The 13,458-nt window shown below is 37.2% G+C and overlaps 1 protein-coding gene across 3 annotated transcripts; it reads left to right on the top strand.

The window, feature by feature from the left end:
* Positions 1-6,292: 6,292 nt before the first annotated feature.
* On the top strand, positions 6,293-12,740 carry LOC110788693 (grpE protein homolog 2, mitochondrial). Of its 3 annotated transcripts, XM_021993333.2 has the most exons (7): positions 6,294-6,641; positions 8,104-8,163; positions 9,217-9,382; positions 9,497-9,693; positions 9,788-9,955; positions 11,316-11,444; positions 12,410-12,740. In XM_021993333.2, exons 1-7 carry the CDS (start codon positions 6,486-6,488, stop codon positions 12,494-12,496), a joined length of 963 nt encoding a protein of 320 aa, XP_021849025.1. In that variant the 5' UTR covers positions 6,294-6,485; the 3' UTR covers positions 12,497-12,740. The 3 variants fall into 3 exon arrangements, with proteins under 3 accessions (XP_021849024.1, XP_021849025.1, XP_056697490.1); XM_056841512.1 differs by lacking the exon at positions 8,104-8,163 and having other exon boundaries at positions 6,303-6,641; XM_021993332.2 differs by lacking the exon at positions 8,104-8,163 and having other exon boundaries at positions 6,293-6,641; positions 9,217-9,693.
* Positions 12,741-13,458: the final 718 nt, after the last annotated feature.

Below are 13,458 nucleotides of genomic sequence, written 5' to 3'. Positions count from 1 at the left end.
CGCAAGCCATCGCGCGAGCTGGTGCTCGCTGCGCGCGCGCCAGCGCTCGATGCACGCGAGCATGTGCTCGCTGCGCGCGCTCGCTAGCGCTCGCTGCACGCGGGCCAGCGCTCGCTTCGTGCACTCGCCAGCGCATGCTGTGCGCGCTCGCTAGCGCTCGCTTGGTGCGGGCCAGCGCTCGCTGCGCGCGGCATCGACGCTGGGCGCAGCATTCGTGGCACGCGAGCTTGCGCTCGCTGCTCGCGAGGCTGCGCGCGCTTGCGCGGGGCAGTGCGCGTTGTGGCGCAGCTCGCTTGCTGCCCACACGCGACTGCCGTGCCTTGCCTTCGCCCATGCCCATTCGTCCATTGCTCATAGCCCACGACACAAGGCAGGGCTGCTGCCTTGTGCTCGTGCACCATGCCCTTGCTCATTGCATTCGTGCCGCATGGGCGACGAGCTCCCTTGCTCGTCGTCACATGCCCGCACTATACAACACCCCTTAAGGGTAACACGTAGCGTCCATTGCTTTGTGCGTGCAAGTTATATGAACGAATCGCATAAAATTTAAAAAATTTATATTTAAAATTAATGACAAATTAATAAATAATATTAATTTCATAATTTTAGGGCGAAAAAATCGAAAATTTATTATTCAATTGATTTCCGATTAACATGGATTCAAGTCTAGGTCATAAAAATTTAAAATTTAACATAAATTTACAATTTTTATGGTGGTTTTTAATCATAGGTATCTAATTAAATTATAATTAATTATGAAAATCAAATTAATTCTAAATTATTCTAATTTTCAACAAATTAATCATAATTACAAATTAGATTGCATAATTAACAAGGCTAGGCATTCAAACTTGTTAAACATATACAGTAGGTCAATCAAAAATTCAAGATTTATCAACAAGAATCGCAAATATTTAATTTAACATCTTAAATTTAAGAAATTTTGCATTCGAAAAACTAAAACCTTCGAAAAGTTATAGTTAGGCTTCGAATTTGAGAATTCTGGGTTCGGCAGAAAAATTCTATTTTTGTCAAATTTTTAGAATGCCTTTTACATGCGGAATTGACACAAAAATCACTCGATTTGGATGAGTAACGAAGAAACTGCCGAAAAACTGCGTACGTATAATTAAATAAACGCAATTTGCAATTAATTAACAATTACGAAAATTAATCACCCTTTTTAATTCTTGCAAATTTGTAATATTTAACCATGTTCATGCAATTTAGATTATGAAAATAATAAGTGGCTCTTTATACCACTGTTAGGTTATGATACATATGACAATTCATAAATCATGCGGAAAAACCATTTAGCCAGGAATACATATTATTTACACATAATCATTTAGCATAGTTTAGATGCATACTCTTTGTTGCGTGCCTTCCCTAGCTGCGCCCGAACCGAACAAGAACAAGTCTTTAGGACTCCAAGTGTCGTCCCTCCGTAGATAGTCCACAGCACGTCCGGATCCGCCTTAAGATTGACCAACTAGAATCGCCCTCAAGGTACTAATAATTTCGGCACTTTTAGGCAAGGTATGTGACTGAATTTTTCTCTCAAAAACTCACTTTGAATACTTGAATAATCTATGTAAATATGTGACCCTAGGCACCTATTTATAGAGTTATGGAAAAGGTTTTGGAATCCTATTAGGATACTAATTTATTTAATTATAATCCTACTAGGACTCTAATTAAATAATCATTATCTAATAGTTTTAGGATTTAATCATATTTCGAATCCCGATTGCTTTAGGATTCCCGCACAAGCATTGCATGAGCACCGTACACCCGCGCAAGCCTTGCGGCCCACGCTAGGCGCACAGCGTTCGGCCCACTGCTGTGCTCTCGCGCGCGCGCCCCAGGCCTTGGCTGGGCCTGGCCTTGCGCTGGGCCTGGTCGAGGCTTGGCATGCGATGGTGCGTGTTGGCTCGCTGGGCGATGGCCTGGCTTCGTGCTGGGCCTTCGTCTAGCGGGCCTCGTCCGATGCTAATTCGTACGATACGCTTCCGATTAAATTCCCGATTCCGGAATTCATTTCCGATACGAACAATATTTAATATTTCCGATTCCGGAATCAATTTCCGTTTCGAACAAATATTTAATATTTCCGTTTCCGGAATTATTTTCCGATTCCAATAATATTTCCGATTCTGACAATATTTCCGTTTCCGGCAATATTTCCGATTCCGGCAATATTTCCATTTCCGATAATATTTTCCGATACGTACCATGTTTCCGTTTCCGGCAACATCTACGACTTGGATAATATTTATATTTCCGATACGATCCATATTTCCGTTTCCGGCAATATCATCGTTTCCGGAGTATTCATTTCTTGCCTGTGACGATCTCAGCTCCCACTGAAACCAAGATCCGTCGATTCCGAATATCCATAGATGGAGTATTTAATGCCATTAAATACTTGATCCGTTTACGTACTATTTGTGTGACCCTACGGGTTCAGTCAAGAGTAAGCTGTGGATTAATATCATTAATTCCACTTGAACTGAAGCGGCCTCTAGCTAGGCATTCAGCTCACTTGATCTCACTGAATTATTAACTTGTTAATTAATACTGAACCGCATATATTAGACTTATCATTGAATGCATACTTGGACCAAGGGCATTATTTCCTTCAGTATGGTGGGAAATAACTTAGAAAGTAACGTATATAGGGAATTATTGGATCTTTATGCAATATTGAAGGAAATCGCTCCTAAAATTTCGACCTTATATAATTTATTATTGTGAAATATTCACACCTTAATGTAAAATAAAATTGAGATAATTATATATATAAAAAAAAATTGTGAACTCACACCTTAATGGATTTTTTTTTTCGAAAGACAACCAAAAGTAAGTTTCCGGCATTGACTGAGTTTTTCCGACCATTGACTTGCACGTGTGGCTTTATTTTGCTAACCACACCCAATTTTCCTACAAAATTCTAAACTTTAAAACCTAAAGTTGAAAAAAAAAATCGAAAAAAAATCAAGTTTGAAAATTCAAGACTCGGGAAAATCAGTCTTTAGCCAACTTAAGCCACACGTGCTGCTCACGTGCAAGTTAATGGCCGGAAAAGCCCAGTCAATGCCGGAAACTTACCTTAGGTCCTTTCTTGCAAAAAAATTTACATTAAGGTGTGATTTAACAAAATAAATAAATTATACAAGGTCATTTCTCGTAAAATTTGAGTTATAAAATGTCTTTTTTGGCAAATTTGCCTAAAATAATACTCCCTCCATTCCTGTTTGATCTTCCTGTTTCTATAAATGTCATTCCTATTTGATCTTCCGGTTTCTATTTTTGGACATGACTTTTTACCATAAATTTCCCCACCATCCCTTATTTAATTCATTCACATTTCCCCATCCACCCACCCAACCCCAATTTTATGATTTTTTATTACTTTAATAAACATATCTTCTCTCTCTTTCATTTCTTTATTACTTTTTTTCATTTCTTTATTATTTTCTCTTACATTCAATCATTACTCTTACACCCAATCATTACAAGATTCCATTTTCTTATTTTTCACCCCAAACACCAAACAGGAAGATCATTTAGGAATGGAGGGAGTATTTAATTTAAAAATTTCATATGTAGTCTAATTGATATTTTTTTCTTTTAAAAACAAATAATTTTATTATAACAGTCATTGTATGTTTAATAGGAATTTTCATTAAATACCCCCGAGTTTTGCCATAATTCACCAAACGCCCATCAAGTTTCAATAATTCATAAAATACCCTTATTTCAATACTTAATATCCCAACTACCCCTAATTCAATACTTAATAAACCAAATACTTTTAATGACATCATTAACCCTATAATAAACCAATCGATTTTTTCATGAAATACCCCCGAGTTTTGCCGTAATTCACGAAATGTCCATCAAGTTTCAATAATACATAAAATACCCCTATTTCAATACTTAATACCCCAACTACCCCTATTTCAATACTTAATACACCAAATAATAAACGACGTATTTCATTAACGTCTAATAAACTCACTAATCCCTAAATAACCCTTTAATTAACTCCTTAATCAACCCATCCATTAACCCATTAACCCACCCATTTCTTTTTTCTTTTACTCTTCTTCAATGTCAATTTCTGGAACCATTCTTCTTCCCCCAACTCTGATTTTCTTTGAAAGAACATTGAAATCGATTCCTCCCCAAATCAATGTCCTTCCAATTATCGCTCTAATTTTGCCTTTTGTTATCAATTTTTTGTTTTTATGTTTTCCCCTAAATCAATACACATGACTGTGAGCATATATATATCTTGCAGCTTATTCACAACTGATATGAGTGTTAGCCCTAGCGACGAAGCGTTTTGTGGATGTGATTGATGTTGTTCGTCTTCTTCCGCCATTGTTGTGCTGAATTTTGAAAGAATAGAGTTGAAATTGAAATTTAAAAAAATTGGGTGGAAATTTTCTAGATCTATTCTAAGTATTAGCGCTGGACACGATGGGTTGCAGATTTAGGCGGCGACAAGCTGGGGGTGACATGTTCAGGCGTGGCGGCATGTTTAGAGGGAAGAGGAAGACCGGGGAATTATATGGAGGACTGGATGAGGGAGTTTGATTATGAATCTATTAGAATGGGTGGTGAAAAGGAGACGGGAATGGCAGTGAGCAAGATTTTCAACAAACCTAAACAAAGATTTGAGTTGTGAGGGCGTCGAAAACGTTGGTGGTGGTGGTCAATTGGGGATCTGGGAAGATAGTGGAAGGGGGCAGCCATGGAGAAGAGAAAAGGCCAGGGAAGAAGAAAGGGGGGGAGAGAAAGAAAAAGGGGGGAAACGGGTTAATGGGTGAGTTAATTGGGGGTTAGTGGGTTAAATTGTGGTTGATGGCGTCACTAGGGTAGTTGGGGTATTAAGTATTGAAAAAAGGGTATTTTATGAATTATTGAAACTTGATGGGTGAATTATGAAAAAACTCGGGGGTATTTCATGAAAAATCCGTATTTAATATTCAAATAGTATATTTTGACATTTTATTTACAAAAATACCCCTTGATATACTTTGTTCGTCGATCAGCGAGATTCAATGGGCGGAGCTCCCGATGTGGAGTACATTTAATCATTTATCTATTCACTTGTAATTTAGTTTGGTATGCAACCTCTCAAAGCCACACGGGCCCACAACGATTTGAGTAGTACAACCCCTCCAAGTTAGTTACTCTTCCAATACTAACATTGGTAAGCTATAATCTTATGTAGCTTGGAAGGGTGCCTTTTCGTTGTTCAATTCATCAACTACAATTTTATTAGTTAAATCCATCGGATAATAGTTTTATATAGATATTTTATTTGTGAAACACTAAGGAACCTAAGTTATGCAAGTGCATACATTTTTCTTTCATCTATTAAATCCGTGTTTGCAATATTTACGAGTAAAAGAATTTTAAAACTACATCATGTAATTAATATGTCTTATTCTACATCTTATGCATCTACCAAATAATTAAATCAAGGGATCGTGGGTCGTGACTTGGAACTTATTTACATCGGTGATTTTTATATCTTGGGGACCGTGCGCGCGACAACCAGTAAATTAAAGTGTCTCTAATAATGTATACGTGTCATGTAGAACTCCACATCGTCTCTTTAGCAAAGAATATATAGCATATCAAAAATTTCTTCCTATAAGAATCACACTTGGGTCTTGTCACATGTAAAGTTGATAACTTACCATCTTAGCCACTCATTGAATATGATCTTTATTGCACATGAATACATACTTCCTCCGTTTCGCAATAAATGCATCATTTTTTTTTCCACGTATCTTAACATGCTTCTTTGAACATTAATATCTATAATTGCGTGTAAGTAAAAATTATAAAAAATTGATATTTGAAATCATCACATTGATACGTATTTAACAAGATCTCACTTGACTATGTTTATTTTTACATAATGTGAAAAAATAATTGTCAAAGTTAGTTAATGATAGTGTCAAAAAGAGAAACGATGTATCTATTGCGGAACGGAGTAAGTATAACTTGGATATCTAAGTGTATGATATACATCAAAATTTTAAATAATGAAAATCACAATATATGATGTTCAATATAGTAACTGGGAAGTCGGCCGAACCAAAAACTAATTTTAATTATATTTCGTACTATGAAATACCCGAACCTAGATTTGATTTTTGACTATTTGGCTTAGCCATTTTGATTTTTGAAACATCTCAGAATTGCAAAACCCTTCTAAAACCCTCACACACGTCTCAGAACTTCCCACGTAGTCCATCTACCAAATTGACAAATTCTCAAAATCAACTCCCAAACGACGAGCTTTACCCTATTCCGACGCGTTTCATTCCCCTCTATTGCTTCTTCTCCAAGAACCTTCTCTAACCTTCAGACAATTTCCTTTCCCCTGCCTCCCCTCTCCACCAATTCAATTCATCAAACCTCCATCTCTCTCTAGATTTCTGCGTCTCGAAGCGTCGAAGATGTCACTCACTAGGGTTTTGGGAAGAGCGTCAAGAACAAATCTGACTCAGTGTCGGGGTTACCTTCTCTCTCCTGCTTCTCCTGTTCATCATCCCAATTATTCTTTCTCTCTCCTATGTAATCATTTCCATTCTCGTTCCGAAGTTTCCAGCAAGGTATTTTACCGTCGTTTTGATGATTTTTTGTGGTTTTAAGTTATGTTAATTGGGTTTGTTGTTCGGTTAGATTTTGTTGGGAAGGGTTTTTCTAGGGTTTAAGGGTTTAGCCTAAATGAATTGACTTTTATGTTTTTCGTGCTGATTATATGCATATTTAGCTACATTTATGATCTTTAATGTTCCAATTTTTGTTTAAATTGATGGGTTTGTTTTTCAAGATTTTATTTGCGAATTCTGTGATATTTATAAACAGCAAGATTAGTGTTTTAAGCAGATTAACCTCGATGATTTGAACTCCAAGTTTTCACTTGCTAATTCTGTGCATACATAGCTAAAATTTGTGATCATGTTCCAGTTTCTAATTAAATTGATGGATTTGTTTTATGAAATGTTTTTTGGGCCTATTCTGGTTAATAAAGCAAGATCATTGCCTAAGTTCCAATTTTCAAGTTTTAAAATCGAGGTGTTATTTTGCATGAATGGATTGAAAATAAGTGTTAGGAATTTCGATAGTCTTCATTATTTTTACAAATATATACATATCTTGATACTAAACTTATTCTCGAGTTATTTGTCAATTTGGGGCAATTTTTCGTGAAATTTGGTCCCAAAATTGTGGGACTTGGATAGCACTATTTTGCAGGATATGTTAATTAATTTAAAAATTTCTAAATAGCTTGACTGTTAGATAATACTCTCTCCATCCCACTACTACATTTGATTAGAGGTCATAGTTAACGAATATCTTTGGAGTACCATATTTATCCTTGGTAATTTTTACAACTGTTGAGAACAAACATCTTATTATGATATTTTGGATCGAATCCTACAAAAGTAAGAATAATTTGAGAAAGTTTGAACATAACTTACTACGTAATAGTTATGTGAAGTGGCCTATTAAAGTGGAATGAAGAGAGTAACAATTTATGCACTAAAAGAGTTGAAAAACAAGGGAAAATAAGGAGAATATGACTTTCTTTGTCCTTTTTGGGTGTTGTTAGGGGTTGGGGCCAATAGGTTGCCTAATAAGGATGCATACTTTGTATTAGTCTATTAGCCTGTTTTGTAGATGGTAGTAAATTGCGTATGATGGTTTTCTTCATAATTTCTGTCTCTAATATCCTCTATCCAGAGAGTAACCGATTCCCCTCTTGTTGTTGCTCAAGCTAGTAAGCTGCCAGCCTGCCACTATCTGACCTGTAAGGACAAATCCTACCAGATGCATTATATTTTCTATGACCAATTCGGTTACCAATGTTATTGATCTGCTAACCGACCCTCCCCATTCTTATAATTTTCCTTCTTTACTCTATTGCTCTTCAATGTAAGTTTTCACACCTTAAGTTGCGTTGAGATGAGCTTGTTTTGGCTTGGACTATTAAAGGGAAAAGTTGGTTACACATTAAGGATTGACTGCTTGCTGGGGATACTGAAGAATTCCCTGTTTATTGGTGCCCAGATAAATATATCGAAGATCTTCCATTCATTTATTGCCTGGGTAACGAGGAAAAATTCCACGGTAATGCAACTTTACCCTGCCAATGAACAATCCAGCTGGGTTGCTGCGGTGACTGTTGCGGCTGAATTTGGTTACTGATATTATGCATTTGCTAATTGGCATTCTCCATTCTCATTGTATCCCCTGCTTTGCGTTTTGTTCTTCAATGGTAGTTTGTGACTTTTTTGTGCGCCTTATGATGAACATATGATCATTAGAGTGACCTCGGTTCTTTCCCTTGCCTCTCTTTTTATGGGGTATTCTGTTAATCTGTTTATCCCAGAGGGCCTAAGGTTTGGAGTTCTCCACGGTTGATAGCTAAACCTTTGCTAGACTCCATAGGATTGCAGACATAATGTAGCCATGTAGGACTTAATGATAATTCAAATTGAGAGTGACTGTAGATTTGTACTATATTAGATTCCTTTTAGTTTTAAAAATTTATTTTCTGAAGCAGTTTCTACTCCCTTGTTATATTGACATTCTCTTTTGGAGGTTGTTATTTAGCTTAAGATTTCTTGTCTTGTACATGCCTTAAATTACTATTTATTTACATTTGTAAAACATATCTGTATTTTGGCTTTTTGGGGGTTTTATCTTGCCTTATTTCTGTGGTCCAGCTTTTCTTGTTTGAAAATCTTGAATATTACTATGACAACAAGTCTTCCCCTTTGGAACCAACTGCTAGAGCTTTTAAGTTATTGGGACTTCTCGAAAGAGTTTTTAATGGATTATCCATCAAGAACAGTAGTGGGCTTATAGATTATGGCCTTATCTCCCTTGGAAAAATTTGGATATTAGGCGTCCGTGTTTGATAGCAGTGCTACTGGTATCTGACTTATAGTACTTGTGAGTTGTGAAGTCGGCTTTTCCTCACACCATTGTAGCGAGTTTTGAAAGTGAGAATTGAGAAGTTTAAGACTTTGTCTGATATGGACCTCTCTACACAATTCTAGATGATAGATTTGTGCAATTTTGTTTTCATTCTTGATAATGCATGCTAATCTTGTCCTTGCTTCTTAAGTCTTTGTTTCTTGTAATAAAACATAAAGCTATATTATTCATTTTGGATAGGCATCTCATTTGCGTAATGGACTACGTAGCGTTGTTGCTTTCAAGAATTGTGGAATGTCAACCTTTGCATCCCCTGAGCAAGAGCAGGGGACACCTACAGAGAAAAAGGGAAATAACGGTGGTGCTGATGCTTCAAAGCAAGCAGGAGAAGGGTCTTCCACAGAAGGTGAGACTTCTGTGCAAAGTCCAAAAGCTGGTTCTAGTTCAGATTCACAGCCAACGTCTCAGTCTGTCAAAAGACAAAGACGGGGCACTAAAAGAACTGCCTTTTCTGATTCAGATTCCGAGGGAGACATGGATGACCTTTCCAGAGAAGATCTGGTGAAAATTGTGCTGGAGAAGGAGGAAGTCCTGGAGAACAAACAGAAAGAGTTTGCTGAATTTAAAGATAAATTTCTTCGTAGTTATGCTGAAATGGAGAATGTCATGGAACGCACGCGACGTGATGCGGAGAATTCAAAGAAGTTTGCCGTGCAGGTTTGTGTCTAATATTTGGAAGCTGGTTTCTACTCATTTCCCCTGATAGCTCTTCTGAAATGCATTTGCGTCACATTGTCGGTTCTTACTGCAGAGTTTTGCGAAAAATCTATTGGATGTTGCAGACAACCTTGGCAGAGCAGCTTCTGTTACCAGAGAGAGTCTCAAAAAAATTGATGTATCGCAGGATACAGTTGGAGCAATGCCACTTTTAAAAACACTGCTAGAAGGTGTAGAAATGACCGACAAGCAGCTTGCAGAGGTAATATTTCTAAGGAAACACATGAATAATCCGAAATATGGGGATTGTCCATAACAGTCTCAAGTAAGGGTTATTCTTTTATACTCCACAGCAAGGGTACCTTCCCAAAATTATCCAATGACCTAAACAAATTGATTTAGCAAGTTTTTAGGCCACGTGCACATGGTGATTTTTTTTTAAAATACATTTATAAAGAAAATGTGATTTTCTCCCTCCTCTCATTATCCCTTCTCACCTGCCCATCATTCTTCCTCATTGCACGACCTTAACCCAGCCATGTTTCAGCCCCAATCCACCATCTCCATTCGAAACAAGTCCTTTTCCTCACTCCTTCCCACGCTAGAGCTCAGCTCCCCTTCACTTTCGCGAAGCTCATTTTCTCTCATGTTTTCTTATCGCTACTGATTAAGCACAGCTGCGACTCTTTTGATGTGTCAATGTGTCAATCAGGGGCATCCCGGTACAGTGCAATGGTGGACGTTGGATAAAGGGAGAGGGCTGAAGGTGAGTGAGAAATGGGTGGGGTGGAGCACTATGGCAAGACCAGAATTTGCGGAAATGGGGTGCATGGAGGTAGTTTGCCGTCAATTAGGAAGCAAATCGGGAGGGTGGTGGTGATGGTCTATGTTGGTTTTGAAGGTTGAGATACATATGAGAATAATGTGATTGCTGCGGTGTGTGGTGGTTTGAGAAGCCGAGCTGGTGAGGAAGGGATGTGGTAGTTCGGCTTGCAAGAAACAGGGGAACAGGTGGCTGGGCAGGGTGGTAGTGAAGGGGGGTGCATTGAGGAGAGAGAAAAGGAAGAGTTGAAGGGAAAGAAATAGAAAAAACACTTAACCGATTCAACAGTTTACTGGTCATAGGGGTGTATTTTGGTGATATTCTCTGAAGTTTGAATTATACTAGAATAACAACCGTTTAGATTATTATGGGAAATTTTCCTTATTTTAATAATTATTTAGTATTTTAAGTCACATTCATCTAGTAATTGAGTTTTGTTTCTTTTGTGCCTACCATCTTAGTTTGTTTTAACTTCATTGAATCATTCCCTAAAATGAAAATCACTGAATCACGACTGACCTCTCCCTGCTTAAGTTCTCATTTATGCATGTCTTTATTCTCACTTCAAATGTCTGAATATTTTACTTTTGTTTTATTTTACTTGCTTTGTAGTTATACTTGTGTCATTTTTCTGAAAGGGAAGTTAGGACTAAGTATACCATCTCCATTTGCAACATGAAGTTTAAGTTATTCTGATCGTTTTCACGTGACTACGTGAGTGTATGGACTTGATTAGTTTAGGGATCTTCCTCCCTTGCATGTGTAATATGTTCCTGCTGAGAGTGAATCATTCTTTCAGGTTTTCAGAAAAGCTGGTATTGAGAAATATGATCCTACCAACGAACAATTTGACCCAAACAGGCATAATGCAGTATTTCAAGTACCTGACAACTCTAAGCCTCCTGAGACTGTCGCTGTTGTCCTGAAGGTAATGTCCAGTATTCTAAGCTATAATTAATATAAAAGCGTAGTATCATCTTTTTAAACTGTTAGCTAATATGATGTAATATCTGCATATCGGAGTTCTTCAACAATGTTTAACTAGTCTAATGGTTTACTATTTTCCCATGAACTTGAACATTTGTGAGTATGTGACCATTTGAAATTATGGCTCCGTTTGATAGGGTGTAAAACGTTTACATGGAAACGATTTTTCCCTTTTCAATCATTTTGCGTTGTTTGTTTTGGCAGGGGATGGAAAACAATTTTCCATAACTCTCTCAAAGGTGGAAAAACCTTTTCCATTTGAAAGAGAGGGACACCACTTTTCCACCTTTCCTCCTTGCCTCCCTCTCCCTTCACCTTCTTCTCCCATTTTATTTTAAGGAAACAAACAAAGGGAAACTAGTTTGGAATTGTGTTTTCCCTTGAAAAATGTATTCCATAGAAAATCATTTTGCACTGAAAATGTTTTACACAACCCCAAACGGAGCCTATCTCTCTGCAACTCCTGATATTTAACAGCTTGTCCTGCCTTGAAACAATTGTGTTTCATTAATGGTTTATTTACCGTGTGTGGAACTTTTTACATACGTGATTTATAGGCTTGTTGCATAGTATGCAGTATTTTCTGAATTCTGAGTGTAGCTGAATTAGTTTTGAGTTCAAGGTAGTCAGTGACATATTTAATCATCGTAAGCTGTGCTATCTGAATGTTAAATGCTATCATTGAAAGTATTGATTGTGTCATATGATCTGTTTGTTAACATTTACCCTCAAATATGAAACATTTGCATGTTTTGTTCTGAAAGTACTGAAATGTGTCATCAAGTAGGCCTTATAGAAATATATACGAAGTATATGGTAAAGTAAGGTCACTCCTGGCCGTACTGTTGATATCAAAGTGGCAATGACTGTCTTTGAAGTAATCAGTTTATTTTCTGGTGTATGCAGGCGGGCTACACGCTTCACGACAGGATTATCCGACCAGCTGAAGTTGGTGTTACAATTGCTTTAGAAAAAAACGAGGCTGACTCTTGAACCTCAGCAGAGCCTGCATTATACTCGAGAATTTTGTCCATGCTTGCGTTTGTCTAATATTACAACATTTTTCGGACATTAGATTTAGCGTAGTTGCCACCTTGGTACAAATTTTTTGGTCCTTCCCATAAGTCTTCCCATAAATGAGCTTCAAAGCAACATTTTAGCTCTACTTTGTGTTTATCATGTGAAGAGGTTAAGCAAATCGCAACCTAATGAAATGTTCTTTGATATACGTCTCAAATTGAAGGTTCCAGATTTTCAGCATAGTGTTTGTATGAAGTTATTCAGCCCGTTTTTTTCTCAATGAAACACAGAATTCCTTCTGAAGTAAGTCAAGGGTTAATTTGATTCTATCTCGGAGGGATACAAACAGAAATGTTCATGAACAATTCGTAATAGATTCGCCAAAATTTTGGCTCGATCTCGATTCATTTGTAAATGAACTAAGTTGGAGCTTAAGTTTATGGTTCGATAACTAAACAATTCAAACTCAAACTTAAACTCAATGGTGCTCGGTCCAAGCTTAATTTTAAAATAATAATGCATATTTTATGAGATTTGTATATCATTTAACACCAATGCCTAAACTATAAATTGAATGACAAAGAGGTGATGATATTTTACAAAACTTGTCAAAGCAAAATATTATTATAATGTTAAATTAAGAAAATATTACGGAGTAATATATTTATTATTGAACCTGTTGGTAGTATATGGTTTATCAGTTTATCGAGTCAAGGCTCGAACAAGCTCGAAACTCGGGTTTGAACTCGAAGAATTTTTATCAAGACTTGCTCGATAAGATTTTTTTAAGTTCGAGGTAAGTCCGAGCCCGAGTTGGAACTCGGAAAAATTTAACCAAACCAAACCAAACCGACCCATACAAGTTCGGTTCGGCTCGTGTCCACCCCTAAATTTCTGCCCAATGTACGAAGCACGAACAATGATAATTAGTTTGT

The sequence above is a fragment of the Spinacia oleracea genome, chromosome 4 (assembly GCF_020520425.1).
Source record: "Spinacia oleracea cultivar Varoflay chromosome 4, BTI_SOV_V1, whole genome shotgun sequence".
NCBI classification, from domain to species: domain Eukaryota; kingdom Viridiplantae; phylum Streptophyta; class Magnoliopsida; order Caryophyllales; family Amaranthaceae; genus Spinacia; species Spinacia oleracea.
This window is presented reverse-complemented; position numbering and strand designations above follow the sequence as displayed.

What these genes read in the sequence shown, in the direction of transcription:
- LOC110788693 (XM_021993332.2), top strand. Translation starts at nt 6,486, where the DNA reads ATGTCACTCACTAGGGTTTTGGGAAGAGCGTCAAGAACAAATCTGACT. An exon ending in CAAAGAAGTTTGCCGTGCAG is followed by an intron (nt 9,694 to 9,787) that starts GTTTGTGTCTAA and finishes TTCTTACTGCAG; the next exon opens with AGTTTTGCGAAAAATCTATT. An exon ending in CTGTCGCTGTTGTCCTGAAG is followed by an intron (nt 11,445 to 12,409) that starts GTAATGTCCAGT and finishes TGGTGTATGCAG; the next exon opens with GCGGGCTACACGCTTCACGA.